Source organism: Ahaetulla prasina, chromosome 1 (assembly GCF_028640845.1).
Source record: "Ahaetulla prasina isolate Xishuangbanna chromosome 1, ASM2864084v1, whole genome shotgun sequence".
In the NCBI taxonomy this organism is placed as follows: domain Eukaryota; kingdom Metazoa; phylum Chordata; class Lepidosauria; order Squamata; family Colubridae; genus Ahaetulla; species Ahaetulla prasina.
This window is the reverse complement of record NC_080539.1, coordinates 358166746-358184977: the sequence shown is the minus strand read 5'-3', so window position 1 is coordinate 358184977 and position 18232 is coordinate 358166746. Positions and strand designations below refer to the sequence as shown.

Here is an 18232-nt window from a genome sequence, read left to right as displayed (position 1 = left end):
TTAGAACTTCGCCTTCTTCGGTCAGACCTAAGCATATTACATAAAATCATCTGCTACAATGTCCTACCAGCCAATGAATACTTCAGCTTCAACCAAAACAACACACAATAGATACAAACTCATGGTGAACCAGTCCAAACTAGACTGCAGAAAATACAACTTCAGTAATAGAGTTGTCAATGCCTGGAATGCACTACCTAACTCTGTGGTTTCTTTGTGGTACAAATCCCCAAAACTTTAACCTTAGACTGTCTACTGTAGACCTCACCCCATTCCTAAGAGGTCTGTAAGAGGTGTGCATAAGTGCACCAGCATGCCTACAGTCCCTGTCTTAATGTTTTCTTTTATTCATACCCTTTACATGTGTTTATAATTATGTTTACACTTGTATCTGTCATAAATTACATGCTTCATGAAAATAAATATAAATAAATAAATAAATAATCTTCCTGATCCTGTTACTGCAGTCTTGTGATAACAAAGGGCTAATTGCCTCCCACCAGTCCATAATCTAAACTTCCACTTTAAAAAAAAAAGCACTTAGATGCAAAGATATTGCCAAAATGTAATTGTTTAACGTGACAGAAAATTAACTATGTTTTCTTGACTGTGAAATGAGCAGTTTCCTAATTTTATAATGTGCAGATAAGACATTCCTGGTCACATCTACTGGACCCACCAGAGCAGGGAGGCAGAGAATGTTGCAGGTCCCCACTCCTAAGGTCCATCTGGTGAGACCCAGATAAGAGCCTTCGTGGTGGCTCCCTTCCTTTGGAACAGCATCCCTGTGAAGAGTAGATTGGCTCCTATTTTGACACGAATAGAATAGAAATAGAAATAGAAACAGAATAGGAATAGAATAAATAGCAACAGCAATAAGACTTGTATAACCTTCACAGTGCTTTTTACAGCCTTTTCTAAGCAGTTTACAGAGTCAACATATTGCCCCCAACAATATGGGCACTGGTGGGTTGCTACCGGTTTGCTCCGCATCGGGTGAACTAGTAGCAGCAGTGGCAGGAGGCTCCGCCCACCTGCCCAGACATCTCTGCGCATGGGAAGCTTCTGCGCATGTGCAGAAGTGTTGTGCGCCTATACGCGAGGGTGCACGTGCGCACAAGCGAACTGGTAGCGACGGGATTTTAATTCCACTACTGAATATGGGTCCTCATTTCACTGACCTTGGAAGGAGGGAAGGCTGAGTCAACCCTAGAATAGAATAGAATAGAATAGAATAGAATAGAACAGGAATATAGAAAACTTTTTATTGTAACTTTGAACGTACACTAATCGGCATACATTAAAATGGAATTTCGTTGCATACAGCTCTCAAAGGGTCATCACTTTCCCAAAGACCCTTAGAACCTGGCTTTGCAAACAGACGCGGGTAACCCAGAGTCCGAAGAAGCTCATCAAGTGACTTGTCAGATTGATTGATGTTGCGGGGGTGGGGTGGGGAATTGTTTTTTTTTTATTGTTTGTATAGTGGGTTATTTTTATAAGCCACCCAGAGTCACCGCGTGTCAATAAGCGGCCATACAAATGTGTGTGTGCGTGTGTAAATATCGTGCAAATAATTTCGTCTCACTAAAGGAATTTCTCCAACCTCGCTAGGCGGACGTGAAACTAACGGGGCGGAAGAAACTTGTAATAGTTGATCAGCCTGTTAAAAAAAAAACCACGCTGTCAAATCCCCTCGCTTCAGAGCATCGCGCGAGGAGTTCTAGCCGTCGCTTTCTATGAATGAAGCGGCGATTCCTCCCTCCCCCTACCCGGCCCCCCATTTGCGCGCTCAATTGGAAGCCGCTTGATTGGCCAGGCAAAAAAAAAAACTTGCCTGGTTTGCGCGAGGCGGGTCGGCGAGGGAAAACGCTGCTCCACCCTCAACGCTAAGAGGGGCGGGGGGGAGGAGGAGTCGGAATCTCCATGGCGACGAAGCCGTCAAGAGCGACCTCGCGCGAAGAAGAAGAAGGAGGAAGTGATGTCGCAAGCGGGGCTGCTTTTACGATAGGGGAGCGCTCGGCGGCTGGCGGGGCCTAGTGTGACCGAAGGCGCTCTTGAGTGGTTGTCCTTCCTTTCTTTTACCGCCATGGAGATGCCGCCTCCGCCACTGCTGCCCCCGCCCGAAGGTGAGTCTCTAGGACATCTGGGAGGGTGGTGGGGCACAAAGTCGTTCTCTCTGTGTGTGTATGTAATAAGCAAGGCAGCTTCGACTATCCCCAAACCTGATGGTGGATAAGGATGCTTCGTAACCGCGTTATGCCTTTCGGCTTGTGGTAGAAACCAGTCTTCAAAGGGATTAGGCGCTCTGCACATGCTCAGGGGCCTCGAGGTAAAGGTTCGGCCCAGTTGACGGTGCCAACCAAGGCCAAGGCGGCTTCCACAACTGAAAATGTGGGAGGAACAATGTTTTAACATAAGCCACGTTAACCTTAGGGCCACTCCCCTTAACCCTTTCCCCCCCACCCCCGGCTTTCAAAAACCAGTAACTTTATATGCCCACCCCGCATACACGATGCAGCGCTGGCAGGATTGGCAGGTGCCAGGTGGTATGATGGAGGCGACCTGCTTGAGCAGAATGGGAGAATAGGTTCATCGTTTCTGTGCCAGTTGTTCAGCTGCTTTTCTTCCCCCCACCCACCCACCCCTTGGTAAAAGGGATAAGTAGTTTGAATGGTTCTCGGCTCTCAAAGTGCAAAGAGTAGCCAACACCTAATGGTTCGAAGCAGTCAGCCTGTTTATTCTGATAAGAATACAGAACTAAAGGCTGATCAGAAAAGTTCTAAAAATACAAAATATAAATAAAGTGTCTAAAGTGTTTTCAATAAAAGGTGAAATGAAGCAAGGAGGATAGACTCTAGATGTGAAGTAGACCGCCAGCATTTAGATATTTTTTTTAAAAAAAATATGTCCTACTGGAGAACCAATCTGGCCACTTTAGGAAGCACACTGTCAGATTATATAAATCATGTTTTATAGATATGGTGATTAAGTAGAGGTGATTTCTTAATTTATAAATGCACAGTGTTATCTGTTCTCACTCTTACTCCTCCTTCCTAACAGATCAAGAACTACGCAATGTCATTGACAAACTGGCCCAGTTTGTGGCACGGAATGGCCCTGAGTTTGAAAAGATGACAATGGAGAAGCAAAAGGAAAACCCTAAATTCTCATTTCTGTTTGGAGGAGATTTCTATGGCTATTACAAATATAAACTGGCTCTGGAGCAGCAACAGTGTGAGTTAGGGAGGAGGGTGGCAAGAGAATTTGCTGTGGATAATATAAATTATTCAAAACATACCATATGATATCAGTAATGCTAAAAAGTGGATTGCTGTTTTTAGCCCCATTTTGCAAATAGAATGTGAGCTGTCTGAAGCTGAGAGACTATAAAATGATTGTAATATTTGAGTTTATTAGTTCTTGGGTTAGTTACATTGCCTCTCTTCTGCTCCATAATATTCTTGGGGATGATTGGTTTGAGCAGATGAAATTCACTGCAACCTATCATTCATTTGAACTCTGGGGAGACCCATGAATTAAAAAAAAATATGTAGCATTCAAGCTAGGTGTAATCTAAGAGGCTAGATATTGTTGTCTTGGTTCTTTATTTGCTATGTATCTTAATTTCAAGAACTGCCTGAATTTTCCCTCCTTCATTCTGAAGTTTAAACAGTCTTAGGGATTGCTGAAGATTGTAGAAAAGAACAAGCATGTCATTTGCATATTTTGAAACTTGGAATAGAATATACTAACAGAGTTGGAGCCTTGGAGGTCTTCTAGTCCAACCCCCTGCTTAGGCAGGATACCCTACACCACTTCAGACAAATGATTATCCAATCTCTTCTTAAAAACTTCCAGTGTTGGAGCATTTACAACTTTTAGAGGCAAAAGTTGTAAATCATTTTAGATCATTTTAGAGCAAAGCTGCATACCTGTTAATATTTTAGCTGAAGGTCCCAATTTCTTTGGATAACTTCAGAATTACTTGTGCATAGAAATCAATAAGTGTAACTTTTGCTGACCAGCCTTAGATAGGGAAAAGGACTCAGGAATCCTCATTTCCAAAATCCATTTTTAAAAACCACTCTCTAGAGCCTCATTTCTCCTAGAAAAAGCAGTTTCCTTTATTGGGATGAGAAATTTTCCACCTGCAACATGCTGAAATGTTTGATGGATTTTGGTAACTGGGGAAGAGTATATGATCCAATATTCAGACATTGCTATCTTAGGGTTCTTCTGTGCTCCTCCTTTACAGTATTGTGCAAGCAAGGTCAAGATATTGAGGCTGCCCCACCGATTCAGCCAATTCCCCAGCCACCTTTGGCTCCTGCTGCCCCAGTCGCCACTCCTCAGGGGACTCCTTCAATGGAGGAATTAATCCAGCAAAGTCAATGGAATCTTCAGCAGCAGGAGCAGCACCTCCTTGCCCTGCGACAGGTATGGATTTGACAAACGTATTGTTGATCTGAGACTTTGGATTGGTTTGGCAAGCCACCACCAATTGTTTTGATATAACTCTACATCAAAGTTGCAAGGTACTTGGCAAATATTGTATTTCTTGTGAAATATGCTGTTTACTTAAGAAAGGTGTGAAAATGATTCATTCAGAAGTATTTTGCCCAATATATTTAGAATACAGGCTATTTCAAAGATACTGAAGAATTGCTATCAAGTATCGCCTTGTTTTTCTTACACTCACTGCAAAGAGTACATTTGAAATATGGCGGCTGAATCTACTAAGAACCTAAATAGAGTACTTTTTCTGGTGTTCTTGTTTAGGCGGATTCTTCCTTTGTGATTTGGCTCTGGGCAGGCGTATTGCTTTCTTTGAAGGGAAAAAAAAGAGTATTTTTAGCCACTTTACAGCTCAAGCAGAGTGAATGGTAGTTTAAAAGAAAGGACTGCCTCTGCTATGGATCATTAAATGTCAGAAGTGTTACAGTCAAACATGATTTCTAAGTAGGAAAATTTGGAGACTCTGCTAAGTGGTGATTTGGGGTGTCCTCTTTAATTCTCTGTTTAGGAGCAAATCACTTCTGCAATAGCTGTGGGTATTGAGCAACAAATGCAGAAAGTCTTGGAGGAAACCCAACTGGACATGAATGAGTTTGATAACTTGCTACAACCAATCATTGACACCTGCACCAAAGATGCTATCTCCGTAAGTAATGGCAAAATCAAAGCAAAGTGGTATCTGGTACAAAAATAAAATGTTTGTTACATGTTTGAAGAAGATTCCCAAATGGTCATGAGGTTCTCTTTAAATATTAGTAAGAGTTAGCAATCATGTCCATCTATTTTGATTATTCTCTAGAGCAGTGTTTCCACCATAGCTTTAAGACATGTGAAGTAGAACAAGGAAGTGGGTCTGTCTTTATATCTTGAGCAGATCTGGTATATCTACAAAACTGGAAAAGTTATAAAAATTGAGTTAAGGCTGACAAACTACTACATTCAAATTGAAATAGCTCTCTACGTTCTGATATAAACTCTTTAAGATAAGAAAGTGAATTCTTGGGTGAAGTATGAATCCATGTAACGATCTCCAATTATTTGTTATAGCTTATAATTTCAGTCTATGATTTCTACTGTGTGGACTACTGTGACTGCTGTGTTGTCCTGGGTTCATGATATAGTTATTAGCATAAAAGATAACGAATCTTTGCACCTTCATACACCCTCCTTGTGCCTCTCATGCACTTTCCCTGACCTTCACGGAACCTCCTCCCACATTCAGCAGCAGCCACTTACCTGTGTGCAACTTGCAACTTCCTGCCTGCTTCCACAGTGACTTTAGTTATGAGATGCCAGTAGGACGTTTCCTAGACTAATGATTGTGGGAGTCGGTTAACAACAGCACAGGACTGCAGAAATTGCTGCTGGTAAGCAGTGTGGTCATACTTTACAACTGCATTGCTTAGTAGCAGAAATTGCAGTTCTAATAATCATAATCTTGACGGGGTCAAACACATTATCAGTTTGAAGTCATGCCACACACACAAGAGACCTAAGTCCAGTCTCTTTTGAATTCTTTTGATTCTTATTTAGCACCAATTTGCCTTGACCATTAGTAGACCAGATTCATGTGTAGAGGAGCATGAAATAGTAATGTCAAACTATTTACTGAATCTGCACTACTATTAATCTTCTCATAGTTCCCATCACCAATCTCTTTCCATTTATGACTGTATGACTATAACTTGTTGCTGGCAATCCTTATGATTTATATTGATATATTGACCATCAATTGTGTTGTAAATGTTGTACCTTGATGAACGTATCTTTTCTTTTATGTACACTGAGAGCATATGCACCAAGACAAATTCCTTGTGTGTCCAATCACACTTGGCCAATAAAAATTCTATTCTATTCTATTCTATTCTATCCCAGCTCCTGGGGTGGTGGTTGTTATTTTTTGTGCCTGATCTTTTTTATGAACCTGAGCTTTTGTTTACTATGGCAAACTTTCACACCATTCTATGTTCTCAGGCTGGAAAGAACTGGATGTTCAGCAATGCCAAGTCTCCCCAGCATTGTGAACTAATGGCTGAGCATCTGCGCAATCAGATCACTGCCGACGGGGCACATTTTGAGCTGCGACTACATTTAATCTATCTGATTAACGACGTCCTCCACCATTGGTGAGAAGTGGTTCTTTCTGAGCCCATTCTTAGGTTCCCAGGGCAAAGGAATGGAAGATGAATATTTGCTCAGATGCACCTTGAAAGATAGGTTCCAGGAGTTACTAATCTGTGTATCATATTGGCAGTATGGAGAATTTAAAGACATACTCCGTAGTTCACTTAGATCATGGGTGTCAAACTCGCCGTGTCATGTTGCTGTCATGTGATGTTTTGCAACATTTTTCCCATTCGCAGAGCTGGGGTGGACATAGCCTGCGTGTGGCGCATCTGGCCTGCGGGCCACCAGTTTGACACCCCTGACTTAGATAATTCTAATAATCATTTGTAAAGCAGTCCGAAATGGTAACCAAAACCCCTATCTTAAATGCCAAATATTAAATAAAAAATGTTTTGGCTGAAAAACTTTAGCAAGTTTTGAAAAATAGGGAGCCAAATATACATGAAATTGCCCCTTTCCCTTATTTGGGAGTATAGGTTCCTATAAGAGGGCCTATAACCCTCTTATAGGTTTGTTTGTTTTTTTGCATCTGTATTAAGACTGCTTGACAAACATATAGAGGAACCTAGGATATAGTAAGCTTGCGCATGACTTGAAATGCTTTAGATGTCCAGGTCAAGAACTCTACGTACTTAAAATAATCTATTCCTCTAATGATGCCCTTGTTCTTGCTTTACTTTCAGCCAGCGGAAGCAACAACGTGATCTCCTGGCAGCCCTGCAAAAAGTGGTGGTGCCCATTTACTGCACTAGCTTCCTGGCTGTGGAGGAGGACAAACAACAGAAGATTGCCAGGGTGAGCAGCTCGGCTTTACTTCAGGGGCAGCCAAGAGCTTGCCTGAAGTCCGGCCTGCCAAGTAACAGCCTTTCTCTTCCTCTTGATTTCCCACAGCTCCTTCAGCTGTGGGAGAAAAATGGCTACTTTGATGAATCGATTATCCAGCAGCTCCAGAGTCCAGCCCTTGGACTCGGGCAGTATCAGGTAAGTCCTGGCACTAGATTTTGGCAAGGAAAGGCTTGGTAGAAAGGGTGCCGGGTTAGGTTTAGTCTGAGCCAGCTGTTGACCTCAGCTCTACATTCTTTCTTTGCTAAAAACATCTTTTTTGATCTACAGTATAAGAAATGTTAATAGCCAGTTTGAAAAATTAAGTAGTGCTAGAGAATTTTGAGATGGGATTGAATACGTGCTGAAATTGCATTGAGGCAGCCTATTGCTGCTCACTGTAGCTAATGCTCTGGATTTCTCACAGAAGTTAAACTCTAGGCAGCTACTGTTCACAGACTCGGAAATACATAACAATGTTTTTCAGAACATAGTTGCTGATAGGAGGGAACAGAACTGGCTATGTAATAATTACACTTTGTAATATCACTAATTGAAAGGCCTGGGATACTGCCCAGCATTCTGTCAGATAGAAAAACTGCCAGAGTTTGAGGGGACTTTGGAGGTCTTCTAATCCAACTCACTGCTCAAGCAGGAAATCCTATATACCATTTCAGACAAATGGTTGTCCAGTCTCTTCTTAATAACTTCTAGTGTTGGAGCACCCACAATTTCTGGAGGCAAGTTGTTCCACTGATTAATTGTTCTAACTGTCAGGAAATTGCCAAAATCCTGTTTATAGACTTGAGATTATTGTTAGAGAAAAACCTGCTTTCTTTATTTCAGTATACTATCAATATACAGACTTGTAAGCTACATTTTTTTAAAAAAAAAATGAAATTAACTTAGTAACTGAACTAATCCCTTTTCATTTTTCCCAACCCAACGGATTGTTGGATACAAATTACATGAAGTGGCTTGGAACTCCTTTTTACTGGTAGGATAACTCTCCAAAAATAGAACAGATCCAAATTAAGCAAAGGAGGTTTGCTAAACAAATACAAAAAGGAGGGCTACCTCAGTCTGAGTCTGTAGAGGAAAGCATCATACTGCGATCTATGCTTAAGGTGGAGGCTGTTGGGGATAGATTAGGACAGGGGTCTCCAACCTTCAACTCCAACTGGGAGTTGAAGTCCGCCAAGCTTAAAGTGGCCAAGGTTGGAGACCTCTGGATTAGAATACTGTCGATTTCTCCATTTGAAGCTGCCTTCCCTTGTCCATGTGACCTGGGGCAGAGCATATGCAGCCTGACCTGTGCTTCCCAGCACACGAGTGCCCAAATGCTCATGAGGGCAAAGCAGAAACACTCAAAGAAAAATACAGCAGCTATTTCATTAAGCAGAATAAAAGGATGATGCTGATAAAGGCCTTGGACAGCTCTCTAGTAGCAATCTTGTCTGTACTTGCCTTTGATGGAATGTAATATGTTGGATTTCCAGGAGGGACAGGGTACATTCAGGAGGAATAAGAGCCTGCTCAGTCCAAATATTTTATGCAAGAGAAAGAGGGTGAAGACAGCCTGTCCCTAATGGTTCTCAGAGTGTATGGTAGATGCAGATCGTAGAGTGGTTCAGTTTGACAAGATTCTATAGGGGTGGATCCATAAAGAATTCAGCTTGGAAGAGTCACCATGTATCTGTCTTAATTTTGGAGTCTAATATCAACCTTATTTAAATTTACAAGTACATTCAACTGAAAATTATAGTAAAGAGACAAACTGGATTTAATAAATTAAGCTGTTGAAATACTAAAACAAACTAATTGGGTTGAGTATGTTATGCAAACCCAGGTGCTAGCTTGATAATTGATCTGATTATGGACATTGGGTGAAAAGAGCCATATGAGACAGAGCAAGATACTTAGTATTGGCAGGACTCTCAGTTATGATATCGGTACTTTAAAACCTCTTTCTTTTTCCAACCCTCTCTTCCCTTTCACCTTTGCAGGCTACTCTGATCACAGAATATGCCAATGTTGTGCAGCCAATTCAGGTAGCATTTCAGCAGCAGATTCAGAATTTGAAAACGCAGCATGAGGAGTTTGTCAGCAGCCTCACTCAACAGCAGCAGCAGCAGCCACCGCCGCCGCCACAGATGCAAATCCCCCCACTGGAAAGTGAGGTGAAACCAGCTCCTCCAGCCTTAGCCCCTCCTCCAGCTACTTCCATTACGCAAGCAGGTACAGCTCTTCTGAGATGACAAAGAGTTTCTGCTGAGTCTCTAGAGCAGGGGTGTCAAGCTCAAGGCCCGCGGGCTGGATCCAGCCTGTGAGGTGTTTAGATCTGGCCCCCAGGGACGCCCTGGAAACAGCAAAGGACCAGCCTGCGGTGCCTCTGCCAGCGAAAGCGGAGCTCAGGAAGGCCACGTGCAGCCATCCCAGGCTCTGTTTTCAGCCACGATGGCCTCCTGCAGATCTCTGCCAGCGAAAATGAAGCTGGGGGGGGGCACGCCCAAGAGGCATCCTGGACACAAGGGATGTCCTGCTGGCCACGCCCCCCCCTCCCCGAGGTCAAACACAACCCTGATGCGGCACTCAATGAAATCAAGTTTGACATCACTGCTCTAGAGAATGGCTTCTAATCCAGGGTTTCTCAGGCTTGGCAACTTGGAAGGGGCATCGACCTCAACTCCCAGATTTTCCCAGCCAAGTTTGATTCACATCTCTTCAAATTGCCACGGCTGAGAAACACCACTCAGCTCTCTGGTTTGGCTATCTGAGAACTTTGGGGCATTCTGAATATTAATGACTGGCCTTCCTTAGATGGGATGATCCAGTAAAACAAGCTGCCCTGAGCAAAGCTTTGAGGCTGTGCCCTAAGCCATCTCCTCTGGGCTGGTTTTATGCCATGCTCAGGGAAGAGGCTGTCCTGTCTCACATTGCGATGTGTTTTCAGATGAAGGGAAGGCTCAGCTGCCCCTTGCAGGCTCCACAGAATACGAAGCCACCGGAGCTGGGCCCCCTGATCCTGCTGCAGCTGGACCTCGTGGACCTGGGCCTCATGATCACATTCCTCCCAATAAGCCGCCCTGGTTTGATCAGCCACATCCTGTCACACCTTGGGGCCAACAGCAGGTACTAGTAGAAGGACTGGGATGTATAGAGTGGGAAGTATTCCTGGACGTGAAGATCTCTTGTGTGAAGCAGCATCTAGTCAAGCTCTTGGTTTTCTGAGCAGCCTTCCCCAATCAACTTAACTCTGTGCCTTTCCTTCTGCAGCCCCCCGATCAACCTCCATTCCCACACCACCAAGGTCCTCCCCACTGTCCTCCATGGAACAGTAACCACGAGGGGATGTGGAACGAACAGAGGGAGCCTGGCTGGAACAATCAGCGTGAAGCCCCCTGGAACAACCAGCCAGACCCATCCTGGAATAATCAGTTCGAAACCCCCTGGAACAACCAGCATGAGCAGCCGCCATGGGCCGGGGGCCAGAGAGAACCCCCTTTCCGTATGCAGAGGCCACCTCACTTTAGAGGGCCTTTCCCTCCTCACCAACAGCACCCTCAGTTCAATCAGCCTCCTCACCCACATAACTTCAACCGCTTCCCACCTCGCTTCATGCAGGATGACTTCCCCCCGCGGCATCCCTTTGAACGGCCTCCATATCCCCATCGCTTTGACTATCCTCAGGGAGACTTCCCTCAAGGTGAGTGGCTGGTAAGGCTAGGGAGAACGGGGTTATAGCCTTGATAGCTATACTGGCATGGTATCCGGTTTCTGTCAGAAGGGATCCTTTAAAATTCTTTCCCTATCGGAGAAATCCTCAGTCTGCTCGCAAGCAGTGCATTCCGAAAAATGAAAAAGGAGGCACGTGTGTGTTTAAGATTCTGAATACCTTTTCATGGCTTTTCTAAATTGATTCTTGTGGTCACTGGTTTTTCTACCCCCTTAAAACAAAACCAGGGTCTTTTTCATCATTGCCCTGAAGTGGTGGGCTTTTAAAAACTGATTGTTGCAACAATTATAATGTATGAAGAAATGCTGATGTTGCTGTTTTCAGCCCCAAAGGGATAGGAGGGGCTCTTTTTATTAATAAAGCCCAGTCCACTGATCTGCTTGGCCTAGAATTTTGACTTCCGGGTATTGGCTTGAATCCGCTGATCAGTGATTCTCCTGCACCAGATATCCTCTTTCTTCCCTGAACCTGGCTACATTCTCTGTCCTTGCATGAATTATTTCTTTACAGGTTAGCTGTTCTGGTCCCTCTTTCTGTGCATTCTATTTGAAATGGGGCTTGTTGGAAAAGGCCCTTGAAATCCTGCAGGTGCTACTGGGGCAAGTTGAGTTTATAAATCCTTGCCGAGGAAAGCTGCAAGTAATCATAGTTTAGTTTAGCTAACCTTTGTGAGACAGTTTTGATGCGTGAGAAGAACTCCGGTGGGAAGAATGTATCTCCATTTTCTAACCTTGTTTCTGGACTGAAAAAAAAAAGGATTCCTGTCTTTCTGTTCTCTGCCCTGCTTTTGGTATTTGCATCAGTCCTTTTTCAAAAAGACTGCCTTGAGTCATTTCAAGTTTGAACTTCTCATATTCCTTTCCAGAAATTGGACCACCTCACCACCACCCTGGGCACCGCATGCCACATCCTGGAATAAGCGAGCACCCTCCGTGGGGTGGGCCACAGCATCCTGACTTTGGGCCTCCTCCCCATGGCTTCAATGGACAGCCACCTCACATGCGCAGACAGGGGCCACCTCACGTTAACCACGACGACCCCAGCCTGGTGCCTAACGTCCCTTACTTTGATCTTCCTGCTGGACTCATGGCTCCTCTTGTGAAAGTAAGAGCTTTCAATAGTTGATTTGGGAACGACTGGATTATGGGCTTTCCAAGGGAAACTTGGGTATTGTCACAAGCATATGAATGTTTCTCCTGAATGGTTGCAGGAGAGGCAAGTTGTCTGGGCTGATAATTAATCAGTGTTAGGAACCTAGCTTCTTTTAACGCCAGGTGACTTGTTTCCACTTGTGACTTCTTGAGGCAATTACCAGAATTTTAGCTCCGTTCACACTTCAAGATGTTTTTTTTTAAGGCTCCAGTTTTTACAAGTGCTGTCAGGCCTGGAAGCCTCATTTGAGTCTGTGATATATTTTTTTTCCTTTTAGCTGGAAGATCATGAGTACAAGCCTTTGGATCCCAAGGACATCCGCCTGCCCCCTCCAATGCCTCCCAGTGAGAGATTACTGGCTGCAGTTGAAGCCTTCTATAGTCCCCCATCCCACGATAGGCCAAGAAACAGGTAAAAAAGATTGAGCTAAGCCTAAGTGTTCTACGGATTCTGCAGTGTTCTTGATCGTTTTTTATTTCCGACTGCTCCAAATCTGGAGAATTTCTAGACTGTTGGCATTTTCAGATTACAGCAGGAAATGCCATGAACTTTCCTCTTCACAGAGGTAGAGTCTGGTGAGGTCCACAAGGGCCTTTTTTGCTTTTGCACCTGCCCTTTGGAACATCTTGACCCCCCCCTGGAGTCAGGTCTGCTCCAGTCCTCCTGACTTTCCTTAAGAGCCTAAAGACCTGGCTCTGCTCTACTTATAAGAGCCACATTGGCGCAGTGGTTAGAGTGCAGTACTGCAGGCTACTACTGCTGACTGCCGACTGCCTGCAATATGGCAGATCGAATCTCGCCAGGCTCAAGGTTGACTCAGCCTTCCATCCTTCCGAGATGTCGTGTCCCACTCCTCCGCTGACAGCCGGGTCAGGGAAATCCGAATCAGGCGTGCCTCTGCAGCTCTGCCAAAGTCCTAGCAAAGTCCTCAGGGCAGGCAGGAGATCAGAAAGTGACTTCAGCAAGATATGTTTAGACTTTGCCTGACTCAGAGAATGCCAGAAAGCAGATCCTTTATATAGGCCATGGGGTGTGGCTCCATGACTCAGCACTTATCCAGGCCTGCCCCTCCCTTCCTTCTGTTGCCTCCGCCTATCAAGTCTTCTGACGCGAGGGTCACTCCAGTCGGCAGCTGTTGGCAATAGACCTCCCTCAGGCTCACATGCTGTGGAGGAGGGGGAGGGGTCTAGTTGCTCCGTTTGCCTGGGCATGGAGCCAGAGCTGGGGGCTGGAGATATTTCCTCTTCAGCCTGTCTGGGCATGGAGCCAGGGCTGGGGCCGGGAGGCATACTAGAACATTCCTCCGTGTTCGGAAGCAGATAAGCAGGCCCCGGCTGTGGTGAGATTGGGCGAGACACAACACAAGGTCAGTAAAATGAGGACCCAGATTGTTGGGGCAATAATGCTGACTCTGTAAACCGCTTAGAGAGGGCGGTAAAAGCACTGCGAAGCGGTACATAAGTCTAAGTGCTATTGCTATTGCCTAGTTGGCTTGGGGCTGTAAAGGAAGGACTTTGTGTTGGAGATGGCTTATAGATTAATATCAGATCCCACCTCCCCATCACCCATCTTTTAACTATCCTATTTTGTATTTTATATTTTATAGTTTTGTAGCATTCTATTTATTTTTTAATATTGTAAGTCGCCCAGAGTTACCCTATGGTAAGATGGGCAGCCAATACATTTGATAAACAAACGAGCAGGCAAACCGATTTCTCTCTCCCTGTTCCCCTTTTTCTACTTGTTTTCTTATTTCAGTGAGGGCTGGGAGCAGAATGGACTGTATGAGTTCTTCAGAGCAAAGATGCGAGCCCGGCGCCGCAAAGGGCAAGAGAAAAGAAACAGGTAGCCGTTTCATTCATGTTATCCTAGTGAAAGTACAAAACCTCATAGGCAAGGTTGAATTTTCAGTACTGTCAGTCAGTACATACAGTACTGTAGTGCAGGGGTCTCCAACCTTGGCAACTTTAAGACTTGTGGACTTCAACTCCCAGAATTCCTCACCCAGCACTGGCTGAGGGATTCTGGGAGTTGAAGTCCACAAGTCTTAAAGTTGCCAAGGTTGGAGACCCCTGCTATAGTATATGTGACGCATAAATGTTGAAAGTTGTTTTTGCATAGGTCCAAATTTACTTACAGATAGGCAGAATGCCTCTCAATCAGAAACACTTTCTCAAACATAAATGTGACCTTATTTTAGGCTGGCAAGCACTTGGCATGTAAACCCACCTCTTATTAACAGAGTTTACAGGATTGTGAAAGATATCAAGTATTTCACCTTCTGAAGCTTTTTATTTATTTATTTATTTTTGCTTGCCTACGAATGTGCATCAGGACTGGATCATATTTTAAATTCAGATTCACTTCCAGCATCCATATTGCTAGATACGCCTGCACACTGCTTTTTCAGTATCCGTTAAAGACGTATTTTTATTTCCTCCTTTTTCCGGTGCAGTGGCCCCTCACAATCCCGCAGCAGGTCTAAAAGCAGAGGACGGTCTTCTTCCCGCTCCAATTCAAGGTCTTCAAAATCTTCTGGCTCATATTCAAGGTCTCGATCTCGATCCTGCTCCAGATCAAGGTCCTACTCTCGGTCTCAGTCCAGGTAAAAAAAAAATGGGGAGTGGGGAACTAGCCTTAGAAAAAGACAGTTGGGAATATTTTTCTACTCAGCTAGCGATTGTACTGTTTTGTACTGTCTCCTAAGGAGCTTGAATGTTATTGTTAGAAAACTACGGAAGTGGTGTTTGTATAAGTTGTAGCTCTTGCGTTGAATTTATGTTGTACTGACCAAGAAATAAAGGGAGACTAGTATAGATCTATTTCAAGCTATTTAGCTCTCATCAACTAGCCTGACCCTTCTGGGATTCAAACCCAGGATGCTTGCCTATTAGGTAGCCACGTGTTCTCCTCACTTTGTCAGCTATACCTGGGGAGAGATTAAGTGCTTTTTCTCTGGTGGGACCGGTCTATCAGGATAACCTGGTCTATTTCCATCCAATTATGGGACGGAACATATTGCTTCCGTTTTCCCCTTTCAGTTCAGGGGCCTTCACTGTTCGCATTCCTTTTAGGAATAAATCAGTTTCATTGAACCTTCAGGTGTGGATCTGGTCTTTCACGCCTGACAGATACCTTCTGGTTACTTCCCTACTATCAGTCAATAGCTCCAAGGTTTTTCCAAGGCTTTTCCTTATTGGTAGGGAGGAATCAGGAAACATACAATGTACGTTAGTAGTCTATAGCAGGGTTCTCCAACCTTTGCTGGCTGGGGAATTCTGGAAGTTGAAGTCCTCCAGGCTTAAAGTTGCCAAGGTTGGAGAACCCTGGTCTATAGAATGGAACTAATTTTCACCTCTTTATTTTGCAGGAGTAGGAGCAGATCCCGCTCTTCACGAAGTCGCTCCCGCTCCAGGTCCCGATCAAAATCCTACTCCCCTAGTAGGCGGCGCCGGTCTCGATCTCGCAGTCAGACACCTCCGTAAGATTTGACTTGTTCATTCTGCAAAGATTTTGGTCAGAAGGGGGCAAAAGGCTGAAATGTTTGAGGAACTATCTTAACACAGTAGTTAAAACTGTATTTTTTTTAAAAAAAAATCCTGTGTAGATCCTTTACCGTTGCCTTAATTGCCGTCTTCATTTAGTCCTTCTTCAGCAAGTGTTAACCAAGATTATATAAAAGGTCTGATTTACTAAATTCTGCTTACTGATGTAGCTCTGCAGCTGGATTGGGTTCCAGCTCAGGACCTCCCATACCAGAATCCAGACTTGGAGAGGAGAATAAAGGACATCAGATGCTGGTGAAAATGGGTAAGAAAGATTGCCTATTTCTCTCTGCATTGTCTTTCAGGCAACATTCCAAATGTGTTCCATGTATGGAGAAATCATTGCTTTCCCACACGTGTGTTGAGGTTTCAGCTCCCAGAATTCTCGGCCAATGTATCTATTACCCATATGTACAATGAATCTGGGGACTTCATTTGCAGTTGAGTTGAGAACAGAAGTGTTGAGTTTCTTTGAACCAAGATTTGCTGACATGCTCAATCTTTAGCTGCAGTTTTCAAATCTTTCGTAACTTGAAATTTTTAATCCTTGCAATTCTGTAAGAAAACAGCACACTATATTTGATACGGGAGATTCCAGCAACATGCTTAGGGGGTTGAATGGTTTGCATGTCCCATTGACTCAACCATGGATGAGTGAATCTAGATCCATCTGAATCATTGGCTGCATTCTGTCAATAATGTCTGTATGGCAAGAATTGCAGTCTTACTCTAGTCTTGCAAACAGCCTAAGTCTTCCAAATATTTTCCTAGCCTACTTTGTGAAATATTTATCCAGGGTCCTGAATCTACTTCTTTATACAGGATTTCCTCTGCTGGAAGAATTTTCCTGAAGCAGATCTGTACATGGAGTGAGCAAAATTGGTCTGGAATGACTGGAAGTGAATACATAGACATGATTCTATTGGTTGGCAACTGGAACATTTTTGTGTGCTTGATCATGCTATTCTGTGTTTTTCAGGATGGAGTGGATCTGGGGGCTTGGGTGCCAAGGAACAAGGGATCCAGGACCCTATTAAAGGAGGGGATATCAGAGACAAATGGGATCAGTATAAGGGTGTGGGAGTATCCCTAGACGATCCCTATGAGAATTATCGCAGGAACAAAAGCTATTCCTTTATTGCTCGTATGAAGGCCAGAGATGAAAGTAAGTGCCCAGTTCAGCAGGTTAACAATAATCAGGGCAAATAAACTTTTGGATAGTTTCCATAAGATTAGCAAGCCTTTGGTTAAAAGGGAATTCTTGTTTTAGGAAGATGTGTTGGCTGCTTTTCGTACCAATGCTTAACAAGCAGCATAGCAAGGTGCTGCTGTGAACCATCTTTTGTCTTTTTGAATGTAGTGTATGCATATTTAAAAGAATAAAAAGGAAGTATCTACCTTTCTAAGAATAATGTTAAATTCTTAATGTTTGGATTAAGCTTGGATGCATTTGAAAGACGCCCAGTAACAACTGCATGTGTTGGAATTGGGGGCAGTGCAAACCAATAGCAAATCTTTCCCTTTGGATTGGCTATATAAATTAATAGCATGTGCAGGTATGCAAAATGTTTTGAAATCAAAATTTCACTTCAAGTGTGAAACAACTTTTTTTTAGCGCATAAGGGGTTGATCATTTCAGAAGCGTTCTCAAGCTCCCCGATTCACAGTTTATATTTTTCTGACAATTATATTTTTCTCCTAAAGGCTAATGGTGTTTCAAGTGGAGGAAGCCAGATAGCTACCAAGTACTGGGCAAATGAATCAAGAATCTACTGTACATTCTAAATCCCCAAGATACCCCTCTGCAGCCATCACAGCTCCATCCAGAACAGAGGGCTTAACCACTCAGTAGTTACTTCTAGATGTTTAAGGATTTGTAACAAGAAAAAAAAATATTTAGGCCTTTTATATTTTTGTATATATCCTTTTAAGAAGAATTAAGAGGAGTGTTGTAGACTGACTCATCTGTAGCACCATCGCATTTCCTTGCTTGTTTCAAAATAAGAAGCATTCCTAGAAGCCCTGTCTGAAAACATCTTTTGTAACTATGGGTGCCCATAGACCAGCAGTTCTAAGTGATCCAAGGCTTGCCCCAAGTGAACTGAAAGAACCATTTTCCTCCTTGTCTAGTAGAATTGTTCTTTCACAGCCATCCATTTTGACATAAGGTAGCAACTGTTGTAGACTGACTTACTGTAGCTGTGAAATTTATTCATCTTTCAACTCCCTTCTGTCATGAGTCAGCTACCATCTTGTATTTACTGTTGCCTTCCAATAAAAACTTTTTTCTATATAAGGATGGGATTTATTAATAGGCAATGCAGCAACAGAA

The 18232-nt window shown here is 43.6% G+C and overlaps 1 protein-coding gene across 3 annotated transcripts; it reads left to right on the top strand.

The window, feature by feature from the left end:
• Nucleotides 1–1951: 1951 nt before the first annotated feature.
• On the top strand, nt 1952–18173 carry CHERP (calcium homeostasis endoplasmic reticulum protein). 3 transcript variants are annotated; one of them, XM_058163202.1, is made up of 18 exons: nt 1954–2129; nt 3064–3237; nt 4259–4440; nt 5027–5164; nt 6493–6644; nt 7329–7440; nt 7537–7626; nt 9474–9705; nt 10421–10599; nt 10744–11173; nt 12069–12307; nt 12633–12766; nt 14114–14200; nt 14811–14960; nt 15726–15836; nt 16071–16165; nt 16880–17065; nt 17605–18172. In XM_058163202.1, exons 1-18 carry the CDS (start codon nt 2090–2092, stop codon nt 17607–17609), a joined length of 2736 nt encoding a protein of 911 aa, XP_058019185.1. In that variant the 5' UTR covers nt 1954–2089; the 3' UTR covers nt 17610–18172. The 3 variants fall into 3 exon arrangements, with proteins under 3 accessions (XP_058019186.1, XP_058019184.1, XP_058019185.1); XM_058163201.1 differs by having other exon boundaries at nt 1953–2129; nt 7329–7626; nt 17605–18173; XM_058163203.1 differs by lacking the exons at nt 16880–17065; nt 17605–18172 and adding an exon at nt 16723–16871 and having other exon boundaries at nt 1952–2129; nt 7329–7626.
• The last annotated feature ends 59 nt before the right edge of the window (nt 18174–18232 follow it).